This window comes from Pezoporus flaviventris, unplaced genomic scaffold, assembly GCF_033815535.1.
Source record: "Pezoporus flaviventris isolate CSIRO_AGI_PZ_B2104156 unplaced genomic scaffold, CSIRO_AGI_Pfla_v1 ptg000041l, whole genome shotgun sequence".
NCBI classification, from domain to species: domain Eukaryota; kingdom Metazoa; phylum Chordata; class Aves; order Psittaciformes; family Psittacidae; genus Pezoporus; species Pezoporus flaviventris.
Window position 1 is genome coordinate 1784584 of NW_026892589.1, and position 15724 is coordinate 1800307.

Below are 15724 nucleotides of genomic sequence, written 5' to 3' on the forward strand. Positions count from 1 at the left end.
ACCCCCAGTGCCCCCCATTGCCCCCCAGGGCCCCTTTACCCCCATTACCCCCAGGGCCACCCAGTGCTCCCATTACCCCCACTGCAGTCCAGCACCTCCCTATTGCCCCCCAGTGCTCCCCAGTTCCCCCCCTCCAGTGCTCCCAATCCCCCCCAGTGTTCCCCAGTGCCACCCATAGAACACCCCCCCCCGCCATCCGCAGAGCACCCATGGGTCCCCTTCACCCCATGGCACTGAGCTCATGGACACAGCTTCAGGCAGCGTTTAATGACCTCGGGGGTCCCAAAGCAGGGGGGTGAAGCTCAGGGTGGGGGGGTCCCACCGGGGGGTCCCCATTGTCACCCCCCAGAGCGGGGGCCCACCATGGAGGGGGGAATGGGAAGGAATAATTCCCCCCCCAGAGCTGCCCATTGGGGTGGGGGTATAAAAGGGACAAGGAGGGGACCCCCATTCACCCCTTTGTGTCCCCATCTTGGGGGGGGGTGTCAAGCAAAGCATGGGGGGGCTGGCGCCGTGCCACCAGCTAGCACCAAGAGGGGGCACTGGAAGGGGGGGGACACCCCAAATCTGCCCACCCCACAGAGCACGGCAGCGGGGGGGTGACAGTGGGTGCCCCCCCCAAAGGCTGTGTCACTGGTGGCCATGGGGGGGCCGCTGGTGGGGGGTCACGATGGGGTACGGGGGGCGGTGGCCATGGCCACGCTTGTTCCGGGGGGGGGCAGCACCGGAGCCGGGCTCTGACTCTGTGGGGGGAAAGGGAAGAGGTGTCAATGAGACCCCCAAAAGCCACCCAATGGGGGGGGGGGGACACGAAGATTCCTGCCCCCCAAATGGGGGTCATTGTGCAGGGATCCCCACATTGGGATGGGGGACACACACACAGGGACCCCACTGCTGGCACCCGGCCCTGGCACCCCGAGTGTGACCCTGCAAAGCATAGCTGGAGGGGGGGGTGGGATGGGGGGCAGGGGGGGCATCAGCTGCCCCCCCACTGGGTGAGCAGGCATGGGGGGCGCTGGGCATGGGGGGCATGTGGGGTCCCTCCGGCCAAAGGGGCTCCATGGGTGTCTATCCCGTTCCAATGGGAGCTCCATGGGTGTCTATCCCGTTCCAATGGGAGCTCCATGGGTGTCTATCCCAATCCAATGGGAGCTCCATGGGTGTCTATCCCAATCCAATGGGAGCTCCATGGGTGTCTATCCCAATCCAGGGGAGCTCCATGGGTGTCTATCCCAATCCAATGGGAGCTCCATGGGTGTCTATCCCAATCCAGGGGAGCTCCATGGGTGTCTATCCCAATCCAATGGGAGCTCCATGGGTGTCTATCCCAATCCAGGGGAGCTCCATGGGTGTCTATCCCAATCCAATGGGAGCTCCATGGGCGTCTATCCCAATCCAGGGGAGCTCCATGGGTGTCTATCCCAGTCCAATGGGAGCTCCATGGGTGTCTATCCCAATCCAATGGGAGCTCCATGGGTGTCTATCCCAATCCAATGGGAGCTCCATGGGCGTCTATCCCAATCCAGGGGAGCTCCATGGGTGTCTATCCCAGTCCAATGGGAGCTCCATGGGTGTCTATCCCAATCCAATGGGAGCTCCATGGGTGTCTATCCCGTTCCAATGGGAGCTCCATGGGTGTCTATCCCGTTCCAAGGGGAGCTCCATGGGTGTCTATCCCAATCCAGGGGAGCTCCATGGGTGTCTATCCCAATCCAATGGGAGCTCCATGGGTGTCTATCCCAATCCAATGGGAGCTCCATGGGCGTCTATCCCAATCCAATGGGAGCTCCATGGGTGTCTATCCCAGTCCAATGGGAGCTCCATGGGTGTCTATCCCAATCCAGGGGAGCTCCATGGGTGTCTATCCCGTTCCAAGGAGGGCTCCATGGGTGTCTATCCCGTTCCAAGGAGGGCTCCATGGGTGTCTATCCCAGTCCAAGGAGGGATCCATGGGTGTCTATCCCAATCCAATGGGAGCTCCATGGGTGTCTATCCCAGTCCAATCGGAGCTCTATGGGTGTCTATCCCAGTCCAGGGGAGCTCCATGGGTGTCTATCCCAATCCAATGGGAGCTCCATGGGTGTCTATCCCAATCCAATGGGAGCTCCATGGGTGTCTATCCCAGTCCAATGGGAGCTCCATGGGTGTCTATCCCAGTCCAATGGGAGCTCTATGGGTGTCTATCCCAATCCAAGGACGGCTCCATGGGTGTCTCTCCCAATCCAGGGGAGCTCCATGGTGTCCCTTGGTTTGAGAAGGGCTCCGTGGTCGCCCTTGGTCCTTTGGAAGCTCCAGGCTTTCCATGGCCCAAGGGGGTCTCCATGGCTGTTTCTCAATCCAAGAGGTTCTCCATGGTCTCCTGTGATCATTGAGGAGCTCCAGGGCTTCCCTAGGCTCAGAGGGTCTCCATGGGTCTCCCTTGGCTTGAGAAGGGCTCCATGGTGCCTCTCAACCCAAGATGCTCTCCATGGTTATCTCTCAACCCAAGATGCTCTCCATGGTGTCCCTCAACCCAAGATGCTCTCCATGGTGTCCCTCAACCCAAGATGCTCTCCATGGTTATCTCTCAACCCAAGATGCTCTCCATGGTGTCCCTCAACCCAAGATGCTCTCCATGGTGTCCCTCAACCCAAGATGAACTCCATGGTTATCTCTCAACCCAAGATGCTCTCCATGGTGTCCCTCAACCCAAGATGCTCTCCATGGTTATCTCTCAACCCAAGATGCTCTCCATGATGTCCCTCAACCCAAGATGCTCTCCATAGTGCCTCAACCCAAGATGCTCTCCATGGTGTCCCTCAACCCAAGATGCTCTCCATGGTTATCTCTCAACCCAAGATGCTCTCCATGGTGTCCCTCAACCCAAGATGCTCTCCATGGTTATCTCTCAACCCAAGATGCTCTCCATGATGTCCCTCAACCCAAGATGCTCTCCATAGTGCCTCAACCCAAGATGCTCTCCATGATGTCCCTCAACCCAAGATGCTCTCCATGGTTATCTCTCAACCCAAGATGCTCTCCATGGTGCCTCTCAACCCAAGATGCTCTCCATGATATCCCTCAACCCAAGATGCTCTCCATGATGTCCCTCAACCCAAGATGCTCTCCATGGTTATCTCTCAACCCAAGATGCTCTCCATGATGTCCCTCAACCCAAGATGCTCTCCATGATGTCCCTCAACCCAAGATGCTCTCCATGGTGTCCCTCAACCCAAGATGCTCTCCATGGTTATCTCTCAACCCAAGATGCTCTCCATGGTTATCTCTTAACCCAAGATGCTCTCCATGGTGTCCCTCAACCCAAGATGCTCTCCATGGTGTCCCTCAACCCAAGATGCTCTCCATAGTGCCTCAACCCAAGATGCTCTCCATGGTTATCCCTCAACCCAAGATGCTGTCCATGGTGCCTCTCAACCCAAGATGCTCTCCATGGTTATCTCTCAACCCAAGATGCTCTCCATGGTGTCCCTCACCCCAAGATGCTCTCCATGGTTATCTCTCAACCCAAGATGCTCTCCATGATGTCCCTCAACCCAAGATGCTCTCCATGGTCTCTCTCAACCCAAGATGCTCTCCATGGTTATCTCTCAACCCAAGATGCTCTCCATGGTTATCTCTCAACCCAAGATGCTCTCCATGGTGTCCCTCAACCCAAGATGCTCTCCATGGTTATCTCTCAACCCAAGATGCTCTCCATAGTGCCTCTCAACCCAAGATGCTCTCCATGGTCTCTCTCAACCCAAGATGCTCTCCATGGTTATCTCTCAACCCAAGATGCTCTCCATGGTGCCTCTCAACCCAAGATGCTCTCCATGGTTATCTCTCAACCCAAGATGCTCTCCATGGTGCCTCTCAACCCAAGATGCTCTCCATGGTTATCTCTCAACCCAAGATGCTCTCCATGGTGCCTCTCAACCCAAGATGTTCTCCATGGTTATCTCTCAACCCAAGAGGCTCTCCATGGCCACCCTTGGCCTGGGGGTGCCCCAAGGACCTCTCCATGCACTGCAGCCCGCGTTGCTCCATGCCCGCGGCCATGGGGAGCCCCAGCTCATGCAGGAGGGAGGAGGAAGAGGTTACCTGGCCCGATGAAGGCTTCAGCAGGGTGCCCAGGGCCTCCAGCCGGGCCTGCTCCAAGGAGGATGGGAGCTACTGGCCTGGGGGAGAGTGAGAGAGCAGAGAGCAGCGGCGTTGGCAGCACGGGGTGATAGGGGTGACATGGGGTGAGACAGGGTGACATAGGGTGACGTAGAGTGATATAGGGTGACAGGGTCACACAGGGTGACAGGGTGACACAGGGTGACGTAGGGTGACATGGGGTGACATAAGGTGACTTAGGGTGACATGGGGTGACACAGGGTGACATAGGGCAACATAGAGTGATATAGGGTGACAGGGTGACACAGGGTGACATAGAGTGACATAGGGTGACATAGGGTGACATAGGGTGACATGGGGTGACACAAGGTGACATAGCACAACATAGAGTGATATAGGGTGACAGGGTGACACAGGGTGACACAGGGTGACATAGGGTGACATGGGGTGACATAAGGTGACATAGGGTGACACAGGGTGACATGGGGTGACACAGGGTGACTTAGGGCAACATAGAGTGATATACGGTGACAGGGTGACACAGGGTGACATAGAGTGACATAGGGTGACATGGGGTGACATAAGGTGACAGGGTGACACAGGGTGACACAGGGTGACAGCGTGACGCAGGGTGACAAAGCAGAGCGCGGCGGCAGAGCATTGGGGTGCCATGGCCCAGGGTGCCAGGTCTCCAGTGTCCTCCTGCTCTCATAGGGGTGCCGGGCCCCCCCCCATCTCAATGGGTCCAGGCTGGGGGCCGGGGGCCCCTTGTGCTGCTGGGGACATGGTTGTCCCCTGCATGTGCAGGTCCCATTGGGGTGCTCCAGGTGCCCACGGAGCCCCATGGATGCGTCCCAAACCTGCCTGCGGGGACACAGGTTGGTCCCCAAGGGGGGGTCCTGGGGTGCCACGACGCCACCACGGCATGGGCGATGACATCACGATGACGTCACCCACTCACCGTAGAGCCCGATCATGGTCTCCAGGATTAGAACCCTCTCTGCCAAGATCTTGAGCGCCTCGCGGAGCTGGTGCAAGCCCTCCCCCTGCCAGAGCACAGGCACCGGCTCAGGGGGGCCGGACCCACACATGAACCCGGGGACACCCCCCCGGTGTGGGGCACGGAGGGGACACGGGTCCCCACCCCATCCCCATCGCCCCGCTGGTACCGGGGCGATGGGGATGGGACACGGCGCTGGGGATGTCCCCATTGGGGTCCCGAGGGGGAGCAGGGTTGGGGTCCCACCCGTGTGTCCCCCCCCCAGCTCATGCCCCCCATCACTCACCCAGGTGCCCCTGTCCCCCGGCTCGCCCCTGGGGCCTCTGTCACCCTGAAACACAGAGAGGAGGGGGTCTGGAAGTGGGGGGGGGCACGGGGGGGGGAGCGGGAGGGGGGGGACCCGACCCAGCCCTGTACCTGTGCCCCGTCCTGCCCGCGGCTGCCGGGGGGGCCCTGGGGACCCTGCGGGGGACAGGAGCCAGTCAGCACCCTGGGGGGGGCACAGACACCCCCGCCCCATGGGGATGCTCACAGAGACCCCCCCCTTTGTGCCACACTCACCCTGTCCCCCTTGTCCCCGGGGGGGCCGGGAGCTCCCGGCTCTGCCCTGTGCAAGGACAAGGAGCCATCAGCCATGGGGTGGGGGGATGCGATGGGGCTGAGCCCACCCCGTGCCCCCCCCCCCCCCCAAGTACTTACATCGGGTCCTGGAGGGCCGGGGGGCCCGATGGGACCGGGGGGACCGGGGGGACCTGCAGGAGAGGAGGCACTGGGAGGGTGCCCCACAGAGGGACACCCCCAAAGTGATGGGTTGGGGATGGGGGGGACACACGCACCCATTGGCCCCATGGGTCCGGGGGGTCCGGCGGGGCCCACGATCCCCCCGGCAGCTTCACTGACGGTGTTGGTCAGGAGCGGGTCCCCTGGGGGGAAATGGGGAGGGGCAGCATGGGGAGGGGACCCCATAAACCCCAATCCCATCCCCATCCCATCCCAATCCCCGTCCTTGTCCCCATTCCCATCTCCATCCCCATCCCATCCCTAACCCATACCTAACCCATCCCTGCTTCATCCCCATCATCCTCATCCACATCACCATCTTCATCCCCATCCCATCCTCATCTCCATCCTCATCCCCATCCCCATCCCCATCTTCCTCCCCATCTCCATCTTCATCCCCATCCTCATCCCCAACCCTATCTCCATCCTCATCCCTATTCCATTTCCATCCCCATCCTTATCCCCATCCCAATCCCAAACCCCATTCCACCCTTATCCCTATCCCAATCCCTATCCCAATCCCCATTCCATCCTTATCCCTATCCCAATCCCTATCCCAATCCCCATTCCATCCTTATCCCTATCCCAATCCCTATCCCAATCCCCATTCCATCCTTATCCCCATCCCCATCTTCATCTCCATCCCATCCCCATCCTCATCCCCAACCCTATCTCCGTCCTCATCCCTATCCCATCCCCATCTCCATCCCCATCCCATTCCCTTCCCATCCCCATCTCCATCCCCATCCCATTCATCCCTTACCGGGCTGGGTGCGGGGCACCACTGGCCCCACAGGCGCAGGGGGCCCAGGGGGTCCGGGGGGCCCGGGTGACCCCTTCTCTCCAGGATCCCCCCTGGCTCCATCCCTGCCGGGTGGTCCTGGGGGGCCAGGGGGGCCTGCAGGGAGGAACAGGAGGGTGAAGGCTGGGGGGGGTCCCTGTTGAACCCCAATGCCTGGAGCTGAGCCCCAAAACTGCTGCAGGGACCCCCGAGATCTGCCCTGGCCGGAGCCAGCACCGGGATGGATCCCACCCAAAGCGGTCCCCCCTTACCTGGTGGCCCCATCGGCCCCTTCACCCCTGGAATTCCCGATGGTCCCCGTCCTCCTGCATCCCCCTTGGGGCCGGGGGGAGCCCTGGCGCCAGGTTTCCCTGCAGCCAACAGCACCCTTAGGGGAGCACCAGGGACCCCCCTCTGTGGGTGCCTTCCCCAGCACCCCCCTGGAGAAAGCATTGGTCCAAGGGGCACCCCAAGGGCTGGTGCCCCCACCCTGCCCCAAACCAAAGCACTGGGGGGGGGGGAGAAAAGCCTGAGGCCCTTCAACATCCAACCCCCCCTTCCCCCCGAACTCTGGTCCCCACGTGTGGCCAAATATCCCAGGGGATGGATGGGGATGGGGGTGGGACTGGGACATGGCTGAGGATGGAGATGGGGTGGAGATGGAGATAGGATGGGGATGGGATGGGGACTGTGACTGGGATGGAGATGGGAACGGGTTGGTGATGGGGATGGGATGGAGATGGTGGAGATGGAGATGGAGATAGGACGGGGATGGAATGGGGATGGGGACTGGGATGGAGATGGGGATGGGGATGGGGATGGGATGGGGATGGGAATGGGGATGGGGATGGAGAAAGGATGGGGATGGGCACTGGGATGGAGATGGGGATGGGGATGGGAATGGGAATGGGAATGGGAATGGGGATGGAGATGGGGATGGGATGGGCATGGAGATGGGAATGGGTATGGGCATGCGATGGGAATGGGGATGGGATGGGGATGGAGATGGGGATATAGATGGAGATGGGATGGGGATGGAGACGGGGATGGGATGGGGATGGAGATGAGGATGGAAACGGGGATGGAAATGGAGATGGGGATGGAAATAGGATGAGGATGGGGATGCAGATGGGGATGGGATGGGACACTGGAGTGGGACTGAGGGTTCCCCAGAGGGGTGTCCCAAGGTGCCCCCCAAACATTAACAACACCCGGTTGAGTTTCCAGGGCACTGGCACTGCCACCGCCCCCTGCCACAGGGGGGGCCCTTGTCACCACGGGGCGGGGACAGGATGTGGGGTTGGGGGGGGGCAGCTCCTTCCTTACCATCATCCCCAGGGCTCCCGCGGGCGGCCGGGGACCCCCAGAGCTGCCCCATCTCTGCCCCCCTGCCCAGGGCGCTGCCTTTGGGTGCTGGGGTGGCGCTGGGGGGGTCCGACACTGAGAGCCGGGCCACCTGCAGGGACAGGGGACAGCAGGATTGGGTGCTGTAGGTGACCCCCCCGGGGTGCTGCACCCACCGAAGGGGAGCACCATGACCCGGGCTGGGGACAGGACCCCAGGTCGGTGGCACGGTGATGGCTTTACCTGCGCCTCCAGCGTGGCGAGCCGGGCTGTCAGCTCCCCAACACGGCTGCAGTTCAGGCAGCCTATGGGGGGCAAAGCGGGGGGCACGGCGGTGGGGTGGAGAGCATCCCCCCCCCCCCCTTCACCCATATGGGTGCCGTGGGGCTGGACCCACCTGAGAAAGCCGTGGGGCGCAGGAGGGGGCGCCGTGGGGCAGGGCTGGGGCGGCCGGAGTCCCGCAGGGACAGGAAGGTGGGAGCCTCTGCTCAGAAAGGGGGGGGGCAGGAAATGGGGGTTCAGAGCCCCCAATCACCCCCCTCAACTCCCTCCCCTCCCCAGTGCTGAGCCCATCCCCACAACACCCCATGGCCCCAGTGCCACCACCGTGCACAGGGATGGGCAGCACCGCCCTAAGCGGGGCCAGATGTGGGGCACTCAGCCAAGCGCACAGAGAAGAGGAGGAGGAGGAAGAGCCCTCCCACATCCCCCTGTGCTGCTGCCACCCAGCTGGCTCCAGAGCTCCCGGTGCCTGCAGCTGCCCCTATGGGATAGGGACCCTCCGCGAGGTCCAAGGAGGAGGGTGAGGATGGGGATGAAGAGCAGGCTGGAGGCCCCCTGCAGAGGTGGCAGCGCCCATGCCACCAGATGGGACCTTTCCTGTTATTCCCAGCCAAGCCAAGCACCCACGCACCCCTGCACGTCCCCATCCAGCCTAATGGGGGGATACCCATCCACCAGCCGTGACCCACTGCTCCACAGTGATCTGCCTATCCCATCTCATCCAGCTGCCATCCATCCACACACAGGGATGTCACCCACCCACCCAAGAGCATCATGCCAAGCCGTCTATCCACTTATCCATCCATCCATCTCCCCATGGGAACATCCATCCATCCACCCAAAGAGTATCCATCTACCCACCCATGGGAACATCCATCCATCCATCCATCCATCCATCCATCCATCCATCCATCCATCCATCCATCCACCCATCCATCCATCCATCCACCCATCCATCCATCCATCCATCCATCCATCCATCCATCCATCCACCCATCCATCCATCCATCCATCCATCCATCCATCCATCCATCCACGCATCCATCCATCCATCCATCCACCCATCCATCCATCCATCCATCCATGCATCCATCCCTCCCTCCCTCCCTCCCTCCCTCCCTCCCTCCCTCCCTCCCTCCATCCATCCACCCACCCATCCCTCCACCCATCCATCCATCCCTCCCTCCCTCCCTCCCTCCCTCCCTCCCTCCCTCCCTCCATCCATCCATCCATCCACCCACCCATCCCTCCACCCATCCATCCATCCATCCATCCATCCATCCATCCATCCATCCATGCTTCCATCCATCCATGCCTCCATCCATCCATCCATCCATCCATCCATCCCTCCCTCCATCCACCCATCCATCCATCCATCCATCCATCCATCCATCCATCCATCCATCCATCCATCCATGCCTCCATCCATCCATGCCTCCATCCATCCCTCCCTCCATCCACCCATCCATCCATCCACCCATCCATCCATCCATCCATCCATCCATCCATCCATCCATCCATCCATCCATCCCTCCCTCCCTCCCTCCCTCCATCCACCCATCCATCCATCCATCCATCCATCCATCCATCCATCCATCCATGGATCCACTTCTCCCAACCCTGCCCACCTCAGCAGCAATCCCAATGCCTTGGGGTACCACAGCCCCTGACTGACACCCTTGGCAAGCACCAGAAGCCCAGCACCAGGTCAGGATGAGCCCATTCCCACCTTCCTGGCAGTTGTTCCCGCTGTGCCCGGGGCAGCACCTCCACTCCAGTGCTGTCAGTGTCCTGTAGCTCACCCTGTAGATGGGCCGGACCATGGTGCGGTAGCTGCTGGCACAGAGCAGGGCAGTGCTGTCACCGCATTGTGGGGTGCTGGAGCCCTGCATCCCGGGGTGCTGGAGCCCTGCATCCTGTGGTGATGGAGCCCTGCATCCCGGGGTGATGGAGCCCTGCATCCTGGGGTGATGGAGCCCTGCATCCCGGGGTGATGGAGCCCTGCATCCTGTGGTGATGGAACCCTGCATCGCAGGGTGCTGGAGCCCTGCATCCCGGGGTGATGGAACCCTGCATCCCGGGGTGATGGAGCCCTGCATCGCGGGGTGACGGAGCCCCGCATCCCGGGGTGATGGAGCCCCACATCCCGGGGTGATGGAGCCCTGCATCCCGGGGTGATGGAGCACTGCATCTCAGGGTGATGGAGCCCTGCATCCCGGGGTGATGGAGCCCTGCACCCTGTGGTGATGGAGCCCTGCATCCCGGGGTGATGGAGCCCCGCATCCCGGGGTGCTGGGGGGGTGGTGGTGGTGGTGTCACTGCTCACCTGCCCCCGCTGCAGGCCAGGGGCCAGCGGCACCCCTGGAACACGCGCTGCAGGAAGGTGCCGTTCTGGACGTGGCACGACACCGTCCGTGTCACCGTGTAGGAGCACCAGTTGCTGCAAGAGAGACCCCCAGTGCCACCAGCCCTGCCGTGGGGCTGGCAGTGTCCCCCCCACCCCATCCCAGGGGGTCTTACCCCTTACCCCCCCCCTCAACCCAGCTTTCGGGGTGCCCATGAGGAGCCCCGTCCCTGGCACGCCGGGGGGGGGGTGTGGGGTGTGTGGAGCTGGGGCCCCACATTCCTGCAGCATTCCCACCCGGCATGGCTCTGGCGCCGGCTGGCCTGGAGCAGGGCCCGGAGCCCCCCCCACCCCCGCACCCCCAGCCCACCCCTCCCCACACAAAGGCTCCTTTCTTCGGGCTCCTCATGCCAGGCTCTGCCCCCCAGCCTCAGTTTCCCCCTGCAGGGGGGGGCACAGCGGTGTCCCCGTGTCCAAGGCCGCACCCTCGGCTCTGCAATTGGGGTCAAACCCCGAGGTTTTGGGGTCGCCGCAGCCCCTGCAAGCTCGGGGTTGGGGGGGGGGACACACGCAATTGTTGGGGGGCACAGCAGGGGGGCACAGGGCTTTCCGGCCGGGCACCAGCCCAAGCGGGACGGGAGCCAGCGCCACGACAGCGCCGAGCCCGCCGCGGCCGCTCCGCGCTCCTGCTGCCACCCGCGGGGTCCTGGGGGGCAGCGGCACCCCCAGCGCCCCCCAACCCACGGGGACACCCCCCAGCGTTGCCCCCATCCGGCTCCCGGGGGACGGTCGCCATGCGGATGGCAACGGGATGTGGCCAAAGCTGCTGCAGGGTGAGGGTGCAGGAGCGGTGCCAGCGCTGGCTGTGCCGGGTGCCCGCGGGGATGGGATGGGATGGGGATGGAGAATGAGGAATGGGGATGGGGAAAAAGGAATGAGGAACAGGGAAAAGGGAAAGGGGAATAGGGAGTGGGGAAAGGGGAGTGAAGAAAGGGGAATGGAGAATAATGAATAGGGATTGCGGAAGGGGGGTGAAGATGGAGAATGAGGAATGGGGAAAAGGAAAGGGCGGATGAGGAATGGAGAATGGGGATGGGGGAATAGGGATGGGGAATGAGGGATGGGGATGGGGAAGGGAGAATGAGGATGGGGAATGGGGAATGGGAATGGATCCCAGACCGTTTCTCCTCCCTCCTGGCAGAGGGAGGACAGGAGCTGGCGGGCATCAGGACTTGGCACGCAGGGGCTTGCGTTGCCTCGCCTGACCTGGCCCACCACTCCTGCACTGAGTTGCTCCGGGCTCTGCAGACACACACCCGGGCAGAGCCCGCCTTGGGGTTGGCTCCGAATCCAAGCCCACCCCTTTCCAAGAGCATCCTGTTGGCTTCGTGCCCCCCCCTTGGACACGGAGGACCCCAGCCATGCCTTAGCCCAAGGAGTGGGATGGGGGCTCCCTGGAGCCATCGGCAGGGTGGTGGGCCCGGGTCCAAGGCTGGGGTGTCCCGAGGGGACCCCGCAGGGCAGTGCCAAGGCGCCGGGGGCTTCCTGGGCTTGGCCGGGAGGGGAAGGGGAAATGAGGCAGCTTCTGCCCGCTGCCGACCCGAGCGGAACCAGGAGGTCCCGGCAATCCGGTGCCGGAGACACGGCCAGAGCCGAAGATTTCCTGTAAACAACCCCCCCCCGGCACCCCCTGCGCTGCGCCGGGACCGGGCGGGGGGGGGGGGGGGGACGGGACGGGGACCACAGTCCCCCAGAACGGGCGGGACCCCCACCACCAGCCCCAGAGCGCCCAGTACCCCCAGTAACCCCAGTTACCAGCCCTGCATGCTTGGATAAGCCCAGCAGTGATGCTGGCCCCGTTAAGCCCTACTAGCCCCAGTAGTTCCCCAGTTAGTCCCAGTCAGTCCTGCTGCTCCCGTATCCCCCAGAAAACCCCGGTACTCCCCCCCCCATCCTTCCCAGCCCCGCTAGCCCCAGCAGCACAGACCGAGCAGTCCCTGCACCCGGTGCCCCCCCCCCGTACCCGGTACCGCTGTACCCTATGCCCGATGCCGCCCGGTACCCATTGACCACGTCCCCGCTGCCCGCAAAGCTCCCCCGTGCCTGCGCTCCGTGCCCAGACATCCCCCCCCCTCCCCGGTGCCCCGGTGCCCCGGTGCCGGTACCTGCGGGCGGCGGGCGGCAGCACGGCCGGGCTCCAGGAGCGGGCGGCGGGCGGCAGGAGCAGGCAGCAGCAGAGGCACAGGCAGAGCCGCAGGGGTGCAGGCAGCGGTGCAGGCAGCGGCAGGCAGCGGCGGCAGCAGCGCCCCCGGGCACGTCCAGCCATTGCCGGCGCTGCCCGGGCACCGGCACCGGCACCGAGCGGCGGGAGGGGCAGCGGAGCGGGAGGAGGAGGAGGAGGGATGAAGGAGGAGGAGGAAGAGGAGGAGGAGGAGGGACCCCCCCGCCTCCCGCCTTCACGGTCTGGGCACACACACACCCGGGGTGGGGGGGGGCACGATGTGTGTCCGTGTGGGTGCGCACACGTGTGTGCATGTCCGTGTGCATGGGTGCACGTGTGTGCGTGCTTGGGTGCGCACGTATGTGTGCACGGGTATGCACATGGGTGTGCGTGTACATGGGTGCACGTCTGCGTGTGCTTGGGTTCATACATGTGCGTGTGCACCCCTGTGTCTGCACGTGTGTGTGTGCATGGGTTCACATCTATGGGTGCTTCCGTGTGTGCATGGGTGCACGCTTCCGTGTGTTCATGGGTGCACACATCCGTGTGCTTCTGTGCGTGCACGAGTGCACACATGTGTGCACATCCGTACGCACGCGGGTCCACACATGTGTGTGCATGCACATGTGCATTGGCACACAGATGCGGGTGCATGGGTGCGCACATCCATGTTCACATGTGTGTCTGTCCATGCGTGCATGTGTTCAGCCCTGCGTGTGCATGAGTGCCCACGCGTGTGCATGTGCGTGCACATCTGTGTCCTCATGCCCTCACCCGGGGGGCTCCCATGGCCCATCCGTGTTGCGTGTGCTGCAGGTCCCTGTGTGTTCGTGTCCTGTGTTTGTGCGTGTCCGCAGCCTGGGTGTGTGTACATCCGCCTGTCTGTCTGCCTGTCTGTCTGCCTGTCTGCCTGCCTGTCCGCCTGTCTCTGCTGCTCTTCCGGTCCCCTCTTCCATGTGTGTGTGTGTGTGGTCCCATGTTGGGCCGTGCAAGGAGGCCATGTGTGTGTGTGTGTGTGTGTGTGCATGGGCATGTGTGCGGGTGGTCCCTGCTGGGGGGGGGGTCTCACAGGCAGCGTCTGTCTGTGCCTGCAGACACAGCCCTGCACCAGCAGCACCCAGGACCCCCCACCCTCTGCTGTCAGCACCCATCACACCCCCCCCCACCACTTGCATGGAGGTCCCAAGCATCCGGAACCCCACCAATGGAGTGTACGGGGGTGCACCCTGCTTGTACCCCCCCCATCTATGGGGAGAACGGAAGAGCTGGAGCTGGTTTTGTGGGGACACAAGCAGGGCAGGAGGAGGGAGCACCCCCATAGCCCCCCCCCCAATGGGTGCCACCTTCCTCTGGGCAGGGGTGAATTGGGGTGATGGGGGTTGGCGCACCCCACACTGGGGGGACCCTCACCTTGGTCGGAGCACGGGGTGTCCCCGGCCCCCCCGGGGGTGGCCTTGCCGGGCTGTTTACCTCTGTGGGTGCTGCAGCAGCCGAAGGTCACCGTGCTCCTCCTCAGACTAAACAAGGCTGCAGCGGGCGCTGGAGTCCCGTGGGATGCTGCACCGAGGGATGCCCGTGTCCCCCCCTCCGGGTCTGGGTGCTCCCCTCCATGGGATGGATCCCACTTGGCTCTGCGGGGCTGCAGGCACTGGAGTCTCCGTCTTGTCCCCCTCAAGTGGGGCAGCCCCACTCCTGCTGCTCCCTCCTGGTTCTCCCCAGCACCAAGTGGAGCACACGGGGCCTGGCTTCAGGCTGCACAGGACATTGGCCCCATGGGTCTCTGAGTGACCCCCGGTCAGCCCTGGGGTCCCTTCTCCCATGGCCACCCCCTGCTCGAGGGCTGGAATCCCCCCAGGGCTCCTCGCCTGTTTCGGGGTGGCCCCATCCATGTCCACAAGCCATGGCCCTGGCCCAGCTCCAGGTCCCTGTCCCGGGTCCTTGTCCCCATGCCATGTTTCCATCCCAGTTCCAGGCCCCCATTCCAGGTCCCAGGCAGGGACCAGGGCTCAACGTGGGACACCCTGGGACGGGCACAGGCTGCTGGTGGGTCCCAAGGGTGCTGATGGGGGCCCCCCACCCCTGCCTGAGCCTGGCACAAGGCGCCGGCCCCTGCCCCATCTGCCCTGGGGAACGTGAGACCTGGGTGCAGCTCAGGGCAGGGATGGGGCAGGGATGGATGCGGGGCTCCTGCCCCTCGCGGGCTGAAGGAGACAGGGGGGTGTCCCCGTCCCCATACCCGAGGCCACCAGGGGTCACTGCGGGGCCACCGCTGCTCGGTCCTGCGCTGGTGCTGTGTGCTGGTGATGGTGCTGGTGCTGGTGCTGGGTGATGGTGCTGGTGGCGGGTTTAGGGTGCTGGTGCTGGGTGCTGGTGGTGGGTGATGGTGCTGGTGGCGGGTTTAGGGTGCTGGTGCTGGGTGCTGGTGGTGGTGCTGGTGCTGTGTGCTGGTGATGGTGCTGGTGGCGGGTTTAGGGTGCTGGTGCTGGGTGCTGGTGATGGTGATGGTGCTGGTGGCGGGTTTAGGGTGCTGGTGCTGGGTGCTGGTGCTGGTGGTGGGTGTAGGGTGCTGGTGGTGGGTGTAGGGTGCTGCTGGTAGCTGCTGGTGGTGGATGCCGGGTACTGGTGCTGGGTGCTGGGTGCTTGGAGCTGGATGCTGGTGCTGATGCTGGATGCTGGTGCTGATGCTGGGTGCTGGTTCTGATGCTAGGTGCTGGGCGCTGGTGCTGGTTCTGATGCTGGGGGCTGGTTCTGGTGTTGGGTGCTGGGTGCTGCTGTTGATGCTAGGTGCTGGTGTTGGTGCTGGGTGCTGGTGCTGGGTGCTGTGCACTGGTGCTGGTGTGGGTGCTGATGTTGGGTGCTGGCTGCTGGGTGCTG

General features: G+C 63.3%; 1 protein-coding gene across 6 annotated transcripts; it reads right to left on the reverse strand.

Annotated features, from left to right (window-relative positions):
• Nucleotides 1-250: 250 nt before the first annotated feature.
• On the reverse strand, nt 251-13038 carry EMID1 (EMI domain containing 1). 6 transcript variants are annotated; one of them, XR_009745614.1, is made up of 16 exons: nt 12795-13037; nt 10612-10725; nt 10015-10121; nt 8401-8487; nt 8247-8308; nt 7986-8115; nt 6932-7030; nt 6642-6776; nt 5935-6021; nt 5794-5850; nt 5660-5700; nt 5516-5560; nt 5385-5429; nt 5060-5144; nt 4081-4157; nt 623-743 (listed from the first exon to the last, which is right to left on the reverse strand). XR_009745614.1 is itself a non-coding variant. In XM_061465651.1 (15 exons), the coding sequence occupies exons 1-15, from the start codon at nt 12953-12955 to the stop codon at nt 631-633; spliced, it is 1368 nt and encodes a 455-aa protein (XP_061321635.1). In that variant the 5' UTR covers nt 12956-13038; the 3' UTR covers nt 251-630. The 6 variants fall into 6 exon arrangements, 4 of the variants coding, with proteins under 4 accessions (XP_061321635.1, XP_061321636.1, XP_061321638.1 ...); XM_061465651.1 differs by lacking the exon at nt 4081-4157 and having other exon boundaries at nt 251-743; nt 12795-13038; XM_061465652.1 differs by lacking the exon at nt 4081-4157 and having other exon boundaries at nt 251-743; nt 10015-10118; nt 12795-13036.
• Between the last annotated feature and the right edge of the window lie 2686 nt (nt 13039-15724).

Coding starts and splice junctions, on each gene's coding strand:
- EMID1 (XM_061465651.1), bottom strand. CDS start 12,955: ATGGCTGGACGTGCCCGGGGGCGCTGCTGCCGCCGCTGCCTGCCGCTG. Junction 8,116..8,246: donor TCGCCACGCTGGAGGCGCAG/GTAAAGCCATCA, acceptor CTGTCCCTGCAG/GTGGCCCGGCTCTCAGTGTC. Junction 5,430..5,515: donor GCGGGCAGGACGGGGCACAG/GTACAGGGCTGG, acceptor TCTGTGTTTCAG/GGTGACAGAGGCCCCAGGGG.